General features: G+C 42.5%; 1 protein-coding gene across 1 annotated transcript in view; it reads right to left on the reverse strand.

Moving 5' to 3' along the window:
• Window positions 1-819: 819 nt before the first annotated feature.
• Window positions 820-22330, reverse strand: part of LOC140410612 (cytosolic 5'-nucleotidase 1A-like) — a 38801-nt gene continuing 17290 nt past the window's right edge. Inside the window, exons 5-6 of the mRNA XM_072498915.1 lie at window positions 7021-7205; window positions 820-5112 (exon numbers count right to left, since the gene is read on the reverse strand). Of these exons, the coding sequence (XP_072355016.1) occupies window positions 4747-5112; window positions 7021-7205 (551 nt within the window). The 3' untranslated portion in view covers window positions 820-4746. The remainder of the gene's footprint in view (window positions 5113-7020; window positions 7206-22330) is intronic.

Consider the following 22330-nt stretch of genomic DNA (forward strand, 5'->3'; position numbering starts at 1 on the left):
ATGTTTAATGATTAATGATTACTGGCTATACATTCTATGATTATCCTTAATCCTTAATAAACTAACTTACGTAAAACTATTCTCGTATTATCCTAGCTGTTTAGTTTTAAGGGGTCTCATCTCAGGACACCCCCCTTCAGTGGTGAGTGCCTGGAACGCGATGCCAGGGGTTGTGGAAGCAGACACATTAACGGCGTTCAAAAGGTAACTTGACAATCACATGGATAGGATTGATATAGAGAGATAAGGCACAATGAAGTGCTGAGGGTTTAAGCAAAGGTTGGTACCATAACTGGTGCAGGCTTGGAGGGCCGAAGGGCCTGTTCCTGTGCTGTATTGTTCTTGTTTATTCCCCAAGAGATGAATATTTTTCCGTGATTTTCTTTGCATGAAATCTGAAGACTGTGTGCCTACTGAGTGAGTGATTCTTAAGGATACATGGAGCATAGAAGTGGCATAGAGTGGAATGGGCAATTAGGGGCATGGGTTGCAGTGGAGGTGGATGGGTGAATGAGTCGACAGCTGTGATTTAGGGGGCCTTTAAAACTGTTGGAAGCGCGAATGCCGTGTCGGAGAATTGAACACTCACACGTCTCACACTCCAAGTGTTCTCGGTGTTCACTTCCTTTACATGAACAGACCTGCAATCTGAGACACTGTCAGATGACGGTCCCTGCTCTCCTGACTGGTGATCTGGTCTACCAGTGCTTTCAAGACATATATATTTCAGGAATTTTCTGTTTCTCCTTTCTAACATTCAAAAATGTTATTTTAATTGGTTAAATACATGTTTAATGAAAAATGCAAGGACCATGTTGATTGTGATTTTATATAAGCCAGATTTATTGAAATTGAACAAAATACTATGTTTAAAAGAACATCCATAAAAGCAATTGCTGGTAACAAAACAAATATAAACTACAATACAAAAAGGTAAACCACAAATAGTTTCCATTTATAACCTGATCCAATTACAGATTTGCATCCCAATAAAACCGTATGTATTCAAATAATGTATTTAAATAATATTTTTAAACTGCAACTCGCTTTTTAAAAAAAATGCACTGCAAATAGAAGTTCTAAATGCTGAAATAATCATGCATGAACTAAAATTGGCATTGATGCATAACAGTTGAAGTGTCTTTCATACTTGATTTATAATGTAGTGTCATTCCGATACAATTTTCTAAATCTTGATTGCTAGGAGCACAGAGTGGAATGTTCCCACTTGCACACCTACAAATAAGTGTCCTTTTACTTGGTTCCAACCAACCCCAGCCATAGTTAGTGAAGAGGAATTCATACTGCTCCAATGTGATATTTACACTCACCATAGCAACCATCCTCTTGGCCCTTTCAATGAGATTGCTAATTTAGGAAAAGGTTTTGTAATCTGCGCTGAGCCTTTTCAGACACTTCATTCACAGCTTCACAGAGAAAAAAAGAAATCAAAGTTTTCCAACCCATAAAGTCTGATCTGGAATAGAATCCTGTCGAGGCCGAAAGACAGCATAAAACCCCTACAGCACCATGTATTATTCCCAGGTTTTTGTTCAATCAGGAAATTTCGAATTGCTTTTTGAGAGTGAGTTAAATAAATAGATTCATCATAAAATGTTTATAAATAATTCCAATGGATTTCTCACAATGTAGCAGTTCACAAATTGAATTAGATGCTCATAGGATTAAAAACAGGAACCTTCCAATGCATTTTCATTTACTGAGCAAACTCAGGTCCTAAGAGTGCAAATTATTAAAAACTATACATCAGCAAATCTATCAAATAACATTCATGAAAGACATTACTTCTTAAAATTAATTGCACTTTCTGATTTTGCAATTCAAAATAGAAAATCTTGGAACATCTTCCAAGATTCACTGCAAAATTCATGGATACTTTTACCAAGTTTGTTCCCCATTCCCCCCACCCCTAGGATTCCATCCTCAAAATAAGTGCAATGTAGTGTCAAATCTAATTTAAACACAATCAATGCTCAGCAATTGTATCAGGAAGCACAGTATTAGTTATGAGGCAGCATTTGGGAAACTTCCTATAAACAGCAAATGAAATCTGATAAATACAAATAATTTTTATTGGGTAGAAACAATTTTTCCTTGTTGATGAATAGAGGAAAAAGACCAAATGGAGAGGATAGGAAGAAAAAACATTTTTAAGCAGAGGCTATTAGGACATGGGATAAATTGAGCCGCATGGCACCTGTTTCTCGGGTGCTGTGCGACCTCATGGCTGCAAAATAGGGACAGGAAGCATGTACATATTGCCAGCTAGATGTGCACCATCCACCATACTTATAAGATCAAAATATGCACATTGTTCCCATGTTAGAAGCAGGCATTTGGTCCTGTGCTAATGCAAATGCAAGATCTAATCCCTGCTGCAGAATTGGTTTGCAGCCAGCATTTCAGCAAAACTCTATTAGTATCAACCAGATTTTTTAAAAAAAGTATTCACCATAATTGCCACTGTCCCAGTTCCACAACCCAAAATCTCAGGCCCAATTTTGACTCTTTACCCCACTCACCCTGATCTTGATCAGGCCCAGAATTCAGATCTGCTGGCCTATATCCCTACACATTCCTTCCCGAGCTTAAACCCAATTTCAAATTGAGGTCTGATTCTAAAGGATTCCTCACCCCTCATCAATAGTATGCCAGTGAATAATGCTGTCCTTGGGGTCTCAAAATTAGGCATTCCCAAATTTAACCTAGAGGATATCATAAGAACATAAGAACTAGGAACAGGAGTAGGCCACCTGCTCCGCCATTTAATGAGATCATGGCTGATCTTTGTGGACTCAGCTCCACTCTCCGGCCCATACACCATATCCCCGAATCCCTTTATTCTTTAGAAAGGCATCTATCTTTTTCTTAAAAACGTTTAAAGAAGGAGCCTCAACTGCTTCACTGGGCAAGGAATTACAGAGATTCACAACCCTTTGGGTGAAGAAGTTCCTCCTACACTCCGTCCTAAATCTACCTCCCCTTATTTTGAGGCTATGCCCCCTAGTTCTGCTTTCCCCGACCAGTGGAAACAACCTGCCCGCATCTATCCTATCTATTCCCTTCATAATTTTATGTCTCAATAAGATCCCCCCGCATCCTTCTAAACTCCAATGAGTACAGTCCCAGTCTACTCAACCTCTCGTCATAATCTAATCCCCTCAACTCTGGGATCAACCTAGTGAATCTCCTCTGCACTCCCGCCAGTGCCAATATGTCCTTTCTCAGGTAAGGTGACCAAACTTTCTCAGGTAAGGTGACCAAAACTGAACACAATACTCCAGATGCGGCCTCACCAACACCCTATACAATTGCAGCATAACCTCCCTAGTCTTGAACTCCATCCCTCTAGCAACGAAAGACAAAACTCGATTAGCCTTCTTAATCACCCGTTGCACCTGCACACCAACTTTTTGCGACTCGTGCACCAGCACACCCAGGTCCCTCTGCACAGCAGCATGTTTTAACATCTTACCGTTTAAATAATAATCCATTCTGCTGTTATTCCTCTCAAAATGGATAGCCTCACACTTGGCAACATTGAATTCCATCTGCCAGACCCTAGCCCATTCACCTAACCTATCCAAATCCTTCTGCAGACTTCCGGTATCCTCTGCACTTTTTGCTTTACCACTCATCTTAGTGTCGTCTGCAAACTTTGACACATTGCACTTGGTCCCCAACTCCAAATCGTCTATGTAAATTGTGAACATCCTATCATAAAGAGTTGCAAAAGCAAAGTTGATTAACTTTTGAAAGGAAAATAGATGAATAAGAACTACATCATACTAAGTATGGGGAAAGAGCAGGGGGATGGAATTAAGTGGACAGGTCTTTCAGAGATTTGGCACAGAAATGGCTCAATGTATGTAAAATTCTGTTTCTAAGGGGCTCCTAGACTTGAACTCATCTGGCTTCATTCAATTTCTAACCGGAGCAAACATAATTTCAATGTAAGATGCCATATGGAACAGAGAGGCTGAAAGTACAATGGAAAAATGAAAACATCTATTACTGGTAGACATTTAACACCACCACTATTTAAAAGATAGGAATACCTTTGATGTTGATCTGTATTTTTTAAACCCACGCAAAATTTACAAAACTAAGTTACAACGAAAAGATATGGTGAAACAATTTTAAACATTGACAGTTAATTTTTTTTACCTCAACAAAATTTCATGGCTACTATGGTAGCCAGTAACATGAAAATGCAAGTGAATTAATTTGTGCAGCTCTCCTACACCCCAAGGTTGATAGTATAAAAAGATAAATAAGCTGTAATATCAGAAAATGTGATAGAGAGAAAAATTCATGGATAGCTTTGTAGAATGGACCCTACTGACTTAAGTATACTTTTCTCATTGCCTTAACAGAGTTGGATTTAAAAAAAAAAAAAGTTTAGAGTACCCAATTAATTTTTTCCAATTGAGGGGCAATTTAGCATGGCCAATCTACCTAACCTGCACATCTTTGGGTTATGGGGGTGAAACCCAAGCAGACATGGGAAGAATGTGCAAACTCCACATGGATAGTGACCCAGGGCCTGGGTCCTCAGTGGCGTAGGCAGCAGTGCTAACCACTGCATCACCGTCCACCCAGATTTCGTTTTTTTACGTTGCACCTACAGGTAGTATAGAATCAAAGATTGACACCACATAACAGCAAGTGAGCTGAACTTATTTTAAAAAAAATATCTCTGGTGTTAGTTTGTCCTGGTCAAGATTAACTTTTCTTTGCTTGTTCAGTTATGGGAGTGCTCTTATTGTACTTTTGCCCAATGCCATAAGGAACATGTGCTGCAATAGTCCCCAATGCTTGCGCTCCTTTAACATGGAACATCTGGTCATCAAAGAAAATATGAGGGCGTATTTTTTCTAAAAGTGGCCCTTTTGGTGCCCCTGCAAGGAAGAGCGCTTCATCAACCTCCAACCCCCAGCTGCGCAGTGTCTTCAAAGCCCTTGCTCCAGAACTGGCGGCGCTTCTCGCTGTGACAAGATAGGTTCTGATGGGGCAATTCAAACGTAAATCCTTGGCATGGAACTTCTTCTGGAGCTTTCCTAATACTTCCAAAAATCCTTTGAGAGGTCCCTAAGTGAAAAATAAATGAGTAAATTACACCTTTCAGAAACAGTTGCTGTGTAATGGCTGCTAGATCAGAAATCTTCAACTTCTACTTAAAGCTAATTTCTCATTTTACACTTGTCATTTGAGATAATTGGTGGCACTATTATAAGTTATTACCTCAAAAGTACTTACCTTTACTGCTGTCCCTTCCCCCACCCAGTGTACTTTTAAGTCAACACCAATTTGGATCAATTGAAATTGGCAGCTCTCCCTATACTTTCCTGAAATACTCCCAAAGCATAATGGAAGAAAGATGTTCCTTTTCACCTTACCCAGAATAGCAGTCCGATATTACTATGTACATTAATGTTTCATTTTGTCTTGAGTGACAAACTCGATTAAAAATCTGATGGGGTTGGGAAAGAATACTTTTATCTTACTCAAAATAATCAAAACATTGCTAAATTATTCTTTTCAAATGTTCCTCTCATTTCACTGTGGAAACCTGTCTCTGTTTTTGCCAGCTAACATATAATCTCAACGGAATTTTCCTTCCTCTTAACTTATTTGAGTTTTCTCTTCCCTTACTCAGGAACATTGTTTTCAAAATCATGAATTTTGTGCTCCCCAAATCAAGGGAGGTGATGCTGTAGGTGTTAGCATTTGGTAAATAGGGGGTGGGGTGCTGTTTTAACAGCATATTATGACATTTATGTACTACCCTCTCTGGCAAGCATCCCTGGAAGATGCCTCAGTCAGACATTCATGTAGGAGCCAGTGAGGGGCAGAAAACCAGTGGAAATGGGTTCTGTTCCTGCTCCACTCCTAGTACATCAGATTTCAGTTCCTTTGAGAGGCTGTTCTATAACTGTTTACAATTGTTGCAGTTTCCCTGCCGAAGTCATGGTTCACACCAAAGGTTTGTTTTCTTTTAAAGAGTAATTTTTGGTTACATTGTCCAGTGTTTTCCATGTTGAGATTTCAGCCCAAGTCTGAAATGCGAGAGACTGAATAGAAGCAAAACATTCTCCAAGGAGGATAGGGAAAATTGTGTGTGATTTATTCCAATCCAATTCCTCGAACTACAGGAATTGGATTCAAACAATCTAAAATATTGACTAGATAGCATCTTCAGAAATAACACTACTTTGAAGAAAAAAAAAGTGGCAAACTTTCCACTTATCCATAAAAGCAGAATGCATTGGTAAATTGCACCAAAATAGATTACTTTCTCCTGATTCTGTAACTAAAAACATCTACCACCTTGTTTTTCTCCCAACTGAATAAAGGTTTGCTAAACACTTGATGAGCCATAAGTAACCATGAAATGAGATGGCAAGAAGTTCTGTCAAGCTAACAGAGAACCTCAACAATAAACTATCTTTTTATTGGCAACTGGAACAGCCAGTTAGAAGCTCCCATTTGAATCAGGCAGAAGACTTAGTTGTATATGGATACATTGTGGATTACATTTTGCAGCCAACATGTGTACTGGGCACCTAAGTCTTCAGCAAGTTTTAAAAACAGAGGTGAGAGGGGGATTCAGGGTGAACTTTTCAGGCTGATCCATCAATAGCGTATAGATGACTCCAGATGCAATATGAATCCATCTCTTTACTTATGCTCAGCTCTTTCTGGATTCTGGTTTCTTCCGGCTTAGCTTTTCTGATACTGTCCAAAGGTTTGCGTTTGTGTTTTTCTCCCCAAGCCCACATTTCCCTTGAGTAACCTCATCCCATTAAAATGGACTTGAACTACTAGCTTGTCCTTGCTGTGATACTTTATGCAAATAAGCTTAGATCAAAGAATTTAAAGCTATTTGCGTTTACTGCCAAGCACCATGCAAACTTAGTGTAGGAGCTGCAGTTGAAAATCAATCAGTGCCTCTTTAAAACTAAACAGAACAAAGTATTATATAAGGATCAATTTGACCTGTGCAAGTGGCTTGTCTTCAAACTTCTGCTCGTGTTCAAAAAACATATCTAATCCATGAGCCTTTACAATCTTCTCTGACTCATCAGAGAAAAGAACAGCATCTCCATCAAATGCCACCCTCAGCTGACTATCTGAAAGGTGCAGGCCCTTCTCACCCTGAAACATAGTGGCTGCTGCAATTCCTGAAATTGGAAAGAAAAATATAATTACAGTGCATGATTGCTAAATAGAGTCGTGTTACAAATACATTAATTTATTACCACATGTTCCAGCAATGCCACAATGCAGGCTGTTAAAATAAAATTTGAAATTGACCTGCTGCCTCTAAGGAAATAGCGATTTTAACCAAATGGGTTGGGGAAAGCTTTCTGCAAGCAAGAAGCTCACCATACAACACATTTATTTGTTGCCAGCATCATCCTTTGCATCTCTTTCTTTCCCCCCCCCCCCCCAACCATTTCCAGTGTACCATATTTCTGGGTTGCTATTAAATTCCCTTAAACAGCTTTTACATTGGGTTACAACCGACTCCCAATGTCTGAGTCTCAGGATAACACAATGTGTGGGATCTTCAGGTCGCCCCTGTGGCATTATCATAAATTTAAGAACTGCAAGGGTTAATTAAATGTCTGGATCAGCCACTAGATGGAGCTAGAGTTACAAATATATAAGATATTGATGCTAAGCCTTGGGGGGGGAGAGAAGTGAAGGAATTAGCTAGAGTACAGGCTGAAGGAAAGATAGTGTGAGTGAGAGCAGATCATAGTTTCTAATAGTGTGGAGATTAGTTGTAGATGAGTGTAGATTGTATGTTAATTATCAACTGTGTATTAACCGCACCAATTCCTGTGGCAAGTGGGACCGGAACATTTACCCTCATGGCTAATCTTAAGCAAATTGGCCAACTTTTCCAGAGTCAGCCAAGCCAACTATCTTTTTTTTTTGTTAATATGGTTTTTCTAGTGACTGGTATCAACAAATTGGTAATGTTTCTTTTGGCATTCTGTTGACTGGCCAAGATTTGCTCCATGTGAATGTGCAGCACAGTCAAAGAATGAATGCGAAAGCATTTTTTGGTTATTCGATCATGGGATGTGGCATCACTGGCATTGCTTGCCCATCCCTAATAGCCCTCAAAGATGGCAAAGTGCCAAATCCCTACCCCACCCCATGCACCCCACCATGAACGAGATAGCAGATGAGCCACCTCCTCTCCTCATCCAAAACCACGCAACTTTACAACAGGAATATCCCTCCCTTCCAAATCACAGCCGCTGGCACAGAGATCATTGCATTACCTCGTATCTTTGCTCCAACTGACCAAGCAGTAGCCAACAATTGAAACTGACATCTTTCTGCTGTGTACAATCTGCACGACAGTGGACAATACATTCACTTGAAACTGCTGTGTTCTTTCGTGGCGGTGGTGGAAGATTGGGGATAGATGATTGTACATAAATGCTCCCAGAATTTGCCAACTTTGGCCAGGAAACTATGTCAAGATTTACACTGTCAACTGATACTGTGACTTTCACAACTTTTCACTGTAATCTCAAACTTGTTGCATTTGAAATACTAAACCATTAACAAGACTGATATTCAAGGCAACTGGTAAGTTTTATTTCGGTGAAAACAATCCTGTAGATATTTATCCCAACATTACACTGTTGATTAATTTTTCTGTTTCTTGTTGTAATATTTTCCTTTCGATACAGGAAATCCCAATTTCAAGTTGCTATGGATGTAACATTGAGCATCGGGATTTCCATGACAGCATTGTTTCCTGTCCGGCCGATGCACTGCTCATGACCCGAACGGAGATGTTTGTCAGTGGCCTCTCCATTCACAGCTCCTCTCAATCCTTCGTTCCTTTCCTCACTCTTGCCCAATGATGTAGAAAGAGTTGGAATATTTAGTTGGTGAATGTAAGAATTTATGAATGAATAGCATTTGAAATTACAGAGTATAATGCTTTAGTTTTTTTTCTGATGAGAAAGGTACCTTACTATGGGCGGACTTTTCCATTCTGGAAATGACGTCTTCGTGATTGGGAGGAAGGTTGCCGTGATTCCCACTGGGTGGCAAGGTGGGTGAACGTGCGCAATCTTCTATATTTCAGCTCAATAATTATGTATCAATGAGAAGCTTGGTGAATCTTGTGGTTGAGGAGGAGGGGGGGGGGGGGGGAGCAGGAGGTTGCCTCCCCTGCACCTACCTCGTGGCACCTAAGGTCCTGGAACCATTTTTAAAGGGCACCTGGACAACCATTTATTCACTCCAGGACAGGAGTCCTTATGGCCATAGCTCGTACCAGAGAAGCTGGTAGATCTGAGCAACCACATTCCAACACATATGAGGGCATCTCTCCTCACTTACCCGAACATTCCCTTCCAACAATACTCTTTCCCTACCCTTCACCGGGCACCTTTCCCCATCCACTGAATTCACTGGACATTCTCGCCATCCTTTCCCCATACGTCTGACTCTTCTGTTCAACGTTTGCTTCACCCTTTCACACCCGCTGGCTCCAGCACTCAAGTAAGTTACATGAGGTCCCTCAGAAGGAGAAAGCAACATCTACAGATCTCAAACTTGTGGAAGAAATGAAGGTCGCCAGGTGCATGCCACTTGTGTACAGTCATGAAACTGAATATTCAACATTCTTGCTCACAGAAAACTAAGTAAGTGAATTTAATTCTGGCAAGTAGGCCTTTCAATGAGCATGCATGAGATGCTAATGCATGTAAATAGGTTTCTTGATATTGTTCGTCAGGAAGCCTTGGAATTTTGTTCTCCCGATTTTCAACAATTTAACAGAATTTTTGTCTCTCACCAAATTAAGTGCCCCACCCATCACAATACCAGCTGTTGGAGGGGGTGGGGGTCCAGATAATTCAGGCCCCTAGCCTATTCCATTGATTATCAAGGAAAAATCTGATTCACTTAATCCTGTTTTATTTGAAGTTGCACTTTTCAGGCACACAACTACAGGGCTAAACCAATCTTGCGGCATTGTGTGTGTTTGGTCTTCTGGTCATGCTATTTTCAAGCGGGGTTGTGGCCTTAAATTTGTTAATCAGGTAGAAAGGAGGCATCTCATAGTATTTGATTATTTAATATATACTATGCAGAATTGAATAGGAAATTGAATTTCTGAGATTTCAAACTTTGTTCCGGCCACAGCTGATGCTATTGCTGAACAAGCCAGACCCCTGAGCAAAGTCTGTCTCAGAAACTTTTTTTTTTTTTTTTTAATTGCTAAAACGAGGAGGAAGAGCTACTGACCTCAAAAGTGCAAAACTCCAGTAACACCTTTGGAATGTTAAAAAAATATATATTAAAAAAATCTACTTAAGCACACAAGATAAAAGTTACACAGTTAAAGCGTTTTGCCGAACAACCCCCAAAAAACACCTGCTTGGTCAAAAGTACACAATTAAACTTCTTTTGGCAACAACCCATTTTAGATTCTTAACCATAAAAATCTAGTAAATATTACCCAAGTCAAGGAATTGTTGTCACTTGAATAAAGGTACACCTCACGATTTCTCAGACACTTTGACTCTGACTCTGGTGTGGAATACCAAAAGGAGGCTTAGAAACCCTACTTGCTTCCTAACACAAAGACTCTCTTGGCTGCCTCCAGGTCAAAACTTTCACAGATTCTCAGCATTCCACACAAGGAAGTTGGCCTTCAGTGTTTTCCCCCACAGCCACTCGCACTCAGTTAAAAATTCCTTTCCTGAATTATCTTTTTCCCCTTTCAGTTCCCTTGTCCTTAAAATATCTCTTTGAGCTCAACTTCTCCAAACACAAAAACTTTTCATGCTTTAAATTTTGACTCTAATTTTGGGTCAATAAAATTGAATATACCTTCCCCTGTTTATTCATGGAAACCCAGTAAGATGCAAATATTTCGAATCACCTCAGCTCTCCCTTTTGAAATTCAACAGCTGAAAATTCAATTTCCCCATTTACCTCACAATGCAAATTTCAGATCCAACTTATTTACTTGTAACTCAAACCTACCATAACCTCTCATAACAAAAGTACAAACCTAACTTAAACTTTCAATTGTTAGACCTCAGAAACAACTTGCCTCCAGTAATTCACCCATGTTCAATTAACCTTGGTCACACCCACACACTTTTATCTACACAGGAAACAATCACAAAATAAAATAAAAATATACGTCTTTCATTACAAAAGTGACTGCACCTTTCCTACAAAAGAGAAAATTATTATTAATTTAGGCCTTGCATGCAGGAATTATATGGGAAGACTCTATCACTTCTCTCCGACAATTGAGGATCACCAATACCTAATTATATATTTTCAAATATAAAACTAAATGTTTGGCTGACTACACATCACATTTTTGTGTTTCTTTCTCATTTTGCCCATTTGTTGTATGCTTTTCTTCTACTGTACATGCTGTTTTATGTATGAATACTTCTAAATGATCTGTGAAAAAGACTTGCATTTATATAGTGCCTTTCATGACCACAGGACAACTGAAAGTGCTTCACAGCCAATTAAGTACTTTTGAAGTACAGTCATTGTTGTAGGAAATGCAACAGCGAATTTACACATGACAAGACTCCACAAATGGCAACATGATAACGACGAGAGAATGTTTTATTTACGTTGATTCCGGGATATATATCGGCCAGGATAATTGGAAGAGCAACCAAGCTCTTCATTTGAAACCATACCATGGTACCTTTTCTAGTTCCACATGAAAAGGTCTGATACTCTAATGTTTCATCTAAAAGACAACAACTCTAATAGGACAGTGTTCCTTCAGTACTGCACTGGAATGTCAACCTGGATTTTGTACTCGAGTGTCTGTCCCATGACTCAGAATGCAAGAATGCTCCTCACTGTGGTACAGCTGACACAATAAAAGTATCTGGAGCACTGTGGGCTTCTGTGGCTTAGCAAGAAGTCTTACAACACCAGTTTAAAGTCCAACGTGTTTATCACCTGATGAAAGAGCTACTAGCTCCGAAAGCTAGTGATTCCAAATAAACCTGTTGGACTTTAATCTGCAAGACTTCTTACTGCCAGTCCAACGCAGGCATCTCCACATCATTCTCTGGCTTAAGCATTGAATGATCAAATGCTATATGAGATTGTTTCAGTTCCAATTCTTTAACTTCACACTAATGATCTCAAAATTACTGCTAGTCATGGCAAAGCTGGTCTTTTCAGTGATTGCAAATATTGGTCTGGACACTTGGATAACTCCTCTGCTTTTCTTTGAAATAGCGTCATGGGATTTTATTTTTTACAGGGGGTTGAGGACCCTTACGGCCTTGTATTAACACCTCATTTGAAATATGACACCTCTGACTCAGCAGCACACCTTATAGTGTTACGTCACTAGCATTTCAAGGAGACTCAGCCTGAGTGAGTGAGACACAGACAGAGTGAGAATTTGGTAATTTGGTGCAGTGAGGTAACCAGGAAAGGTAAGTGGTGAATCTAATTTTGCTGTTTTTCAGTTAAAAGTGCAGTGTAGATTAGTGTCTGATTGGCTGAAGCTGTCCCTACCCTAATTGCTGAGAGGCAGTTACCTGGCAGTCACCTGAGGCCTGTTAAGGGGCACAAAGGTACACATTGTATTCTTCTCTTTGAAGTTTTAGTGTGAGTCATCCTAAAGTCTGTATAAAAGACAGACAGAAAGCGCACTTAGTAAGCATTGCGCTGGTCAAGGAGACACAGCCTGAGTGAGACACAGACAGAGTAAGAATTTGGTAATTTGGTGCAGTGAGGTAATTGGGTGAAGAGTGGGAGAAGGTGCTTTTTCCCGACTGTTTTGTTCTCTCTCTTTCTTCGGGCCTAATTTCGGGAGCCATTCGGAGGAGGAGGAGCAGTCTCTGTGAGTATAAAAACCTAACGGTAACTTCCTGTTTTCCCGTTTTTCCCCCCCAAAAGTGACGTCAGAGGGAAGCTGTGATCTGATTGGTTGATAGCAAATCTGCCCCAAATTAAAAGAAAACACAGCAAAACTCGTAAACCTAAATTAAACTAATTAATTAATTATTGATGGCTGGTCAGGTGATGTGCTTGAGCTGCTTGATGTGGGAGCTGGCAGATCCCATTGCGAGCTGCAGTGACCACATCTGCAGTAAGTGTTGGCTGCTCGAAGAGCTCTGGCTCAGAGTTGATGAGCTGGAGTCTGAGCTTCAAACACTGAGGCACATCCGGGAGGGGGAGACTTACCTGGACACTGTGTTTCAGGAGGCAGTCACACCTGTCCGAGTAAGTAGTTTAAATCCTGCCAGTGGCCAGGGACAGCAGGGTGTGACTGCAAGTCAGGCAGGTAAAGGGAACCAGAAGTCAGGAACTCAGGAGCCTCAGCCCTTGACCCTGTCCAACAGGTACGAGGCACTTGCTCCCTGTGTGGATGGCGAACAGGGCTGCAGGAAGGATGAGTCAGCTGACCAAGGCACCATGGTTCAGCAGGCCATTCAAGGGGAGGGAGTAAATAGGCAAGTTGTAGTTGTAGGGGATTCTATTATCAGGGGGATAGATAGTATCCTTTGTGAGCAGGATAAAGAGTCCCGCATGATATGTTGCCTGCCCGGTGCTAGGGTGCTGGACATCTCTGACCGGCTTGAAAGGATACTGGAGAGGGAGGGGGAGGATACAGTTGTTGTGGTCCATGTCGGTACCAACAACATAGGCAAGTCTAGAAAAGAGGACCTGTTTAGAGATTATAAAGAGCTAGGATTCAAATTAAAAAACAGGTCCTCAAGGGTCATAATCTCCGGATTACTGCCCGAGCCACGTGCAAATTGGCATAAGGAGGCAAGAATAAGGGAAGTTAACACGTGGCTGAAAGAGAGGTGTGGGAAAGAGGGGTTCCTTTTCATGGGACACTGGCATCAGTTTTGGGACAGGGGGGACCTATACCATTGGGATGGTCTCCACCTGAACTGTGCTGGGACCAGTGTTCTGGCAAAAAGAGTAAATAGGGTGGTCAATCGGACTTTAAACTAAAGATTGGGGGGGGGGAAGGGAAAGTCAGGGAACCAAGAGGTGAAGTAATCAGTGGGAAGCGTAGCTGCTCAGGAATACAAAAAAGCACGAATAGACAAAACTCAGGAGAGGTTATGATAGTCCCCATCCCACAAAATATGACACAGTGTATGTGTCATAGGAAAGGCTCAGTAAACCAAGGTCCACCACACTAAGAAAACAAAAAGGGACGGTCAATAGAGAATTAAAGGTGCTATATTTAAATGCGCGCAGTGTACGGAACAAGGTAGATGAGCTTGTGGCCCAGGTTGTGACTAGCAGGTATGATGTGGTAGGCATCACAGAGACATGGTTGCAGTGGGTTCAGGACTGGCATTTAAACATCCAGGGATTCACAACCTATCGAAAAGACAGAGAGGTGGGCAGAGGGGGCGGGGTTGCCTTGTTAATTAGGAATGAAATTAAATCAATAGCACTAAACGACATAGGGTCAGATGATGTGGAGTCTGTGTGGGTAGAGTTGAGGAACCACAAAGGCAAAAAAACCATAATGGGAGTTATGTACAGGCCTCCGAACAGTGGTCAGGACCGGGGGCACAAAATGCACCACGAAATAGAAAGTGCATGTCAGAAAGGCAAGGTCACATTGATCATGGGGGACTTCAATATGCAGCTGGACTGGGTAAATAATGCTGCCAGTGGACCCAAGGAAAGGGAATTCATTGAATGTTTATAGGAGGGCTTTTTGGAACAGCTTGTGATGGAGCCCACGAGGGAACAGGCCATACTGGACTTAGTGTTATGTAATGAGCCAGACTTGATTAAAGATCTTAAAGTAAGGGAGCACTTAGGAGGCAGTGATCATAATATGGTAGAATTCAATCTCCAATTTGAAAGAAAGAAGGTAGAATCAGATGTAAAGGTGTTACAGTTAAATAAAGGTAACTACAGGGGCATGAGGGAGGAACTGAGGAAAATCGACGTGGGAGCAGATCCTAATGGGAAAGACAGTAGAACAGCAATGGCAGGTGTTTCTGGGAGTAATTGAGGACACAGTACAGATATTCATCCCAAAGAAAAGAAAGGTTATCAGAGGGGGAATTAGGCAGCCATGGCTGACAAAGGAAGTTAGGGAATGCATCAAAGCAAAAGAGAAAGTCTATGATGTGGCAAAGAGTAGCGGGAAGTCAGAAGATTGGGAAGGCTACAAAAACAAACAGAGGATAACAAAGAGAGAAATAAGGAAAGAGAGGATCAAATATGAAGGTAGGCTAGCCAGTAACATTAGGAATGATAGTAAAAGTTTCTTTAAATACATTAAAAACAAACGGGAGGCAAAAGTTGACATTGGGCCGCTCCAAAATGACGCTGGTAATCTAGTGATGGGAGACAAGGAAATAGCTGAGGAACTAAATAAGTACTTTGCGTCAGTCTTCACAGTAGAAGACATGAGTAATATCCCAACAATTCCGGAGAGTCAGGGGGCAGAGTTGAATATGGTAGCCATCACAAAGGAGAAAGTGCTAGAGAAACTAAGAGGTCTAAAAATTGATAAATCTCCGGGCCCAGATGGGCTACATCCTAGAGTTCTAAAGGAGATAGGTGAAGAAATAGTGGAGGCGTTAGTTATGATCTTTCAAAAGTCACTGGTGTCAGGGAAAGTCCCAGAGGATTGGAAAATCGCTGTTGTAACCCCCCTGTTCAAGAAGGGAACAAAGAAAAAGATGGAAAATTATAGGCCAATTAGCCTAACCTCGGTTGTTGGCAAGATTCTAGAATCCATTGTTAAGGATGAGATTTCTAAATTCTTGGAAGTGCAGGGTCGGATTAGGACAAGTCAGCATGGATTTAGTAAGGGGAGGTCGTGCCTGACAAACCTGTTAAGAGTTCTTTGTAGAGATAACAAATAGGTTAGACCAAGGAGAGCCAATGGATGTTATCTATCTTGACTTCCAAAAGGCCTTTGATAAGGTGCCTCACGGGAGACTGCTGAGTAAAATAAGGGCCCATGGTATTCGAGGCAAGGTACTAACATGGATTGACGATTGACTGTCAGGCAGAAGGCAGAGAGTTGGGATAAAAGGTTCTTTTTCGGAATGGCAACCGGTGACGAGTGGTGTCCCGCAGGGTTCAGTGTTGGGGCCACAGCTGTTCTCTTTATATATTAACGATCTAGATGATGGGACTGGGGGCATTCTGGCTAAGTTTGCCGATGATACAAAGATAGGTGGAGGGGCAGGTAGTATGGAGGAGGTGGGGAGGCTCCAGAAAGATTTAGACAGTTTAGGAGAGTGGTCCAAGAAATTGCTGATGAAATTCAACGTGGGTAAGTGTGAGGTCTTGCACTTTGGAAAAAATAGAGGCATGGACTATTTTCTAAATGGTGACAAAATTCATAATGCTGAAGTGCAAAGGGACTTGGGAGTCCTAGTCCAGGATTCTCTAAAGGTAAACTTGCAGGTTGAGTCCGTAATTAAGAAAGCAAATGCAATGTTGTCATTCATCTCAAGAGGCTTGGAATATAAAAGCAGGGATGTACTTCTGAAGCTTTATAAAGCATTAGTTAGGCCCCATTTAGAATACTGTGAGAAATTTTGGGCCCCACACCTCAGGAAGGACATACTGGCACTGGAGCGGGTCCAGCGGAGATTCACACGGATGATCCCAGGAATGGTAGGCTTAACATACGATGAACGTCTGAGGATCCTGGGATTATATTCATTGGAGTTTCGGAGGTTGAGGGGAGATCTAATAGAAACTTACAAGATAATGAATGGCTTAGATAGGGTGGATGTAGGGACGTTGTTTCCATTAGCAGGGGAGACTAGGACCCAGGGGCACAGCCTTAGAATAAAAGGGAGTCACTTTAGAACAGAGATGAGGAGAACTTTCTTCAGCCAGAGAGTGGTGGGTCTCTGGAATTCATTGCCACAGAGGGCGGTGGAGGCCGGGACGTTGAGTGTCTTTAAGACAGAAGTTGATAAATTCTTGATTTCTCGGGGAATTAAGGGCTATGGAGAGAGAGCGGGTAAATGGAGTTGAAATCAGCCATGATTGAATGGTGGAGTGGACTCGATGGGCCGAATGGCCTTACTTCGGCTCCTATGTCTTATGGTCTTATGGTCACACTGGGCTAGTGCATGGTGAATTCCAGCCCCACTTGACCCAAGGGCTGAGCCCAGGTGAAATAAGATGGTATTTAAAATACCCAAAGTCCTTGGTTCATGCAAATAAATGTCAGCCACCAGGTTTGTAACTTGAATACAAAACCTTATATACAGTATTAGAACTAAATGAACAGAAAATGCAACTATTACCCCTTTCCCACCCCCACCCCCACTCTTTTATATATACGCACAGACAAACAATACAGAGGGGAAAGAGTGGTGGAAAGTTCAAGAAAATATTAATAAAAGGATAAAAATCTTTCGGGTGGCACAGTGGATAGCACTAATGCCTCACAGCGTCAGGGACCTGGGTTCCATTCCGGCCTTAGGTGACTCTCAGTGTAGAATTTGCACATTCTCCCCATGTCTGCGTGGATTTCGTCCGATGGTCTGGTTTTCTCCCACAGTCCAAAGATGTGCAGGTTAGGTGGATTGGCTATGTTATATTGCCCTGTGTCCAATGGTTGGTGAGGATACAAAGATATGGTGGGGGATTGGGCCTAGGTGTGGTGCTCTTTTGAAGGGTCAGTGCAGACTCAATGGGCTGAATGGCCTCCATCTGCACTGTAGGGATGATTTCCAGTTCAAGTCTTTCTAAAATTTAGTTTTCATTTTGCTACCTTTTTTTTCTCGGCTTGAGATGGTTTTCTCTGGCAAAGTTGCCTACCTTCTCCACTTTCAGAACAATAAAGCAGTTCTTTCACTTCAGCTAGCAAGAGAGAGCGTCCCTTTCACTTCCAAGGTCTAAACGCTTCTGCCCAGTTCTCTCCAAAAACATCACGCAGGAATCAATCACTGACTGTTGTCAGGCAGAACACGGTCACTGGCCAACCTACTGGTTGCCAGCCAATCAATCAATCAGACCCCCTCCAAACCAGGTTCCTAAGATCCACTCAGTGCTGAGGAATCTGACTTCTCTTCTCCTGACAAGTAGCTGCTTCAATTTGAGTCTTCTGCTTAAAGGCACGTTCCAATTATGGATCCATGGACCAAAATAATTTTTAAAATGGGAACAAAGAAATTAAACAGAAAAGACTCTTACAATATTGCACTGGGTTGTCAACCTCTGACAGTTTTTGCGCTCAGGTCCTGAAGTGGGACTTTAACCCACAACCTTCTGATGCAGACGCAAGAATGCTACCAACTGAGCAAGGGGGAGGAAGGAAATTTAAGCTTCTCACCGTACAAATCCGCACTAAGCTTTTGCCATTTTATTAACTCTGCATATGCTTTTCCTACTGCTTGCCACTCACCATGTAACTTCATCTGTTCCAAGGGCAGTACTTTCTCATGACTTGAGAGATGCTGTCAGAATGCTGTCAGTTATCAATCTGCCGAATGTCTGCTAGAAAGCAGTGACAAGTGTGTATGTTACTGGGACTGCACCACTCTCCTGAAGCTAGCTCTATAATACAAAAACACCCTGATACTTTGCTATTTATTTTCCCAGCTGACGTACTGCCCCTATTAAAGCAACTTCATCCCCTTAACACATTCCAGGATAAATTAAAATGGATTGTCTTTCTCAATACTTTATTTTATTGTAGCTGTTTTCACTCCAACTCTCAAGTCTTCGTTGTTGTCTTTCATAATTATCTTTAAGCTGCTTCAGTCTACCTGCATTGAGCAATAGAAACAAAAGCCACTAACCTGTTTTATTATCAGGTCCCTGGCACTGTGAGGCATTAGTGCTGTAGCCACCTGGGTTGGCCAACTCCCGATGTAAAATGGAGAACAGCAAAGGCTGCAGGGAAATTCAGCCAACAGAGGCAGAAACTAGCAGGTGCAAGTTTACTGTGTATTAAACTCTGCAAAAGCCCAGACAGCATCGATACAAGCAGCCATCTGCATAATAATGTAGCAGCCATCTACATACTAATGAGCGAATCCCGGGTACAATCAAAACATTTGGGATAAACAAAGCCAAGCCAAACTCCTCGGCGCCAGCAGGAGCCAACATAAAAGAGGTTAACGGACACCTCAAGACCGGCCATTGATCAGGGAACCGCTCCAGTATTGGAGAAATCGAACCAAGCGATTGGAACGAAGTCCAATCACTTGGAACCAGGTACAGGGTCCGCACCGAAAGGCGGGAAGCCCCTGTGGACTATAAAGTTAAGCCCCGAAGTTCGAATCGTTCTGCTTGACCGGGTCACTCAGCAACGCGAACCAGCCCCTGCCAGTGACCAATTCAGCTGCCGCCGAGATCCAGTAAGTCAACGCTCGCTACAAGATAGGCGCTCCGAGCTACCAGTCCGTACCAACTTCGAATCCCGCAGACTCAGAACCCGAACGAAAGGCCATTTGTTCCCCTGACCTGGTGGGCCAGTCCGAAGCTAGTATAGGCCTGTTAGTTGTAGAAGTAGCTTCGAAGTAGAATTTATGCATGAGTAGCGATTACTGTGTATAATAAATTTGAATCGTACTAATTGGTGTATAGAGTTATTGATCATTACTTGAACCTCGTGGCGGTATCATAAAGATACCTGGCGACTCGAGAGCAAAGGTTATAAAACAGAGCCAATTGAACCAACCAAAAGTTAGCAACAGTGCTAACCACTGTGACTAATATCTGCCTCAAGGTGTTTTGCCCACATTACATGGTCAATTTATCTGACACAAATTGGCCACTTATACCGAGGTTATCCAAAATATACAATGAAAGTTTAGTGTGCTGAACATTGATGTGGGTACTACTTTAAAAAAACAAGAATCAACTGATTGTGAAGATCTTTGGGCTGGGAAATATTCAAGGGGCATATTTAACATGCTTGAAAGAACTTCCACTTGAATTAATGTTCTAAAACTCAAAGGCCAGAATTTTACGCTGAATGGGCAGGCACGTGCCTGGCCTGAAATTGCGAGAAGAAACATCAGTCCTGCGCTCTGACATCTTTGTGGCAAGCTGCAACGTTACGGCTGGTGGGCGCGTGCAGGAATTGGAAGTGTGCACGGCGACAATTTAGACCATTAGCAACCCAATTGATCCTACTTTCAGGTTGCCCATTCAATTTAATGCTCGTGGCACTTCCTATTTCACATCCAAGGGTGGGATAAAAGGGGACAGGAGCATTGGCTGTGTGGGTTGTTGGGAGTTCAGTTGAGATTTCACTGCTGCTTCAGTGCTGAGATTTCATAAATTTTCCTTAGGTTTCTTTTGAAGTATTTGCTTTGTTTTGAGGACAATTTTGCTTTGTCACTCTCTTGCAGGATTTCTACCGAGTGCACGAGACAATGCCATGGGGATTGCTTACTCCGCTGGTAGGACCTCCACTGAAGAGGGAGAGGAGGCCAGGCAGTGTCCTAGGGAGGGATCTGTGGGAGGAGACGTGCAGGCACACAAGTTGCAAGCTGACAATCATTGCAGAAGACACCACTATCCTCCAGCCAGAGTGCAGAAGCAGTCATCCAGTGACCTCAACAAGTCTGAGGTCCAGTGCTGCAGGAGGCTCCGTCTCTCGAGGAACACCATGACATCCATATGCCAGATGATTGTGCCAGAGATTGTGAATAGATGTGTCGGTGGGCAACCAGTGACAGTGTCTCTAAAGGTCACAGTGGCACTATTTTTTTCCCACATCTGGACCTTTCTAGCAGTCAGTGGGGGTCTATGTGGTATGCCCCAATCAGTTACAGAGTTGAACAGTTGAATCAAGCTGGTCACTGATGCACCCTCCAGACAGGTCAGGACATTCATTCATAATAATAATAATAATCTTTATTATTTTCACAAGTAGGCTCGATTAACACTACAATGAAGTTACCATGAAAATCCTCTACTCACCACAGTCTGGCACCTGTTCGACTACACGGAGGAGAATTCAGAATGTCCAATTCATCTAACAGCACGTCTTTCAGGACTCGTGGGAGGAAACCGGAGCAAACCCACGCAGACAAGGGGAGAACATGCAGACTCTGCACAGACAGTGACCAAGCCGTAAATCGAACCTGGGACCATGTGAAGCAACAGTGCTAACCACTGTGCTACCGTCGCTGTACCAGATGGACGAAGCCAGCCAGGCTGAGTGAGCCAAAGGCTTTGAAGCAATTTTTGGGTTCTCCTGCATCCAGCGTACCATAGACTGCCATCATGGCCAAGGTGCCAGTGGGTCATCCGGATGCCTTTGTGAACATTAAGGGGCTTCTATGATTGTGCAAATAGTATGTGGTCACGTGACCAATTCTGTAAGTGTGTGCAAGGTACCCTGGCAGCTCCCATGATGCTTACGTCCTGCGATATCCCCAGGTGCCAAATCAGTTTGTGGCTCTGGCCCAGCTGGATCATTAGTGGTGACAAAGGGTATCCCTTGAACAGGTGGCTCATAGGGCAGTACGGTGGTGCAGTGGTAGCACTGCTGCTTCACGGCGCCGAGGTCCCAGGTTTGATCCCAGTCTTGGGTCACTGTCCGCCTGGATTTTGCACGTTCTCCTTGTGTTTCCGTGGGTTTCGCCTCCACAACCCAAAAGATGTGCAGGGTAGGTGGATTGGCCACGCTAAATTGTCACTCTAATGTGCAGATTCCCGAGGTACCTGGGGCTTTGGGCTTCATACCCTTTGCCTCAGAGACCTCAGGTGAGCGCCTTTAAACACTGGTCTCCACAAATGGGGATCAGACGGAACAATACTTGGGGTCGCCCAGAGGATCGAAGGCCCCCAGCTGGATGCCGTTTGGGCAAGGTGGTGCCCCAACACTGCTGGTGTCACCTGGATACCCTGGCACTGTCACCTAGGTGCCAGCCTGCCACTGCCAGCTGGAATGGGCACTGTCAAAGTGCCAAGCTGGCATTTTTGCTCATGCATGATCAGGCAGGGGAGCCAGGAATAACAGCAGCAATGTGGCGAGTGGGAGCAGCACTAAGAAATGGGCAGTCAGTGAAACAACAAGGACCTTACAGTGAATAAACAGAGCCAGGTCTTTTCCATGATTGGTGGATGAATGGGGAACTACAGAGTGGAGATGAATGATTTTCACTGGAACTAACAAGGAGGAAGCGTATATTTCTTGAACTGAGGGCTATTTCACATGTGACAACTGCAAAGAGATAGTGAAAACCTGCAAAAAGAAGAAATAAGAAAGATCTGGATGGAGATGGGAGTTTTTGGAGAAAATGTAAACATGGGAAAGCTGAATAGACACGTCGCTTTAGTGTAA

This window comes from Scyliorhinus torazame, chromosome 4, assembly GCF_047496885.1.
Source record: "Scyliorhinus torazame isolate Kashiwa2021f chromosome 4, sScyTor2.1, whole genome shotgun sequence".
In the NCBI taxonomy this organism is placed as follows: domain Eukaryota; kingdom Metazoa; phylum Chordata; class Chondrichthyes; order Carcharhiniformes; family Scyliorhinidae; genus Scyliorhinus; species Scyliorhinus torazame.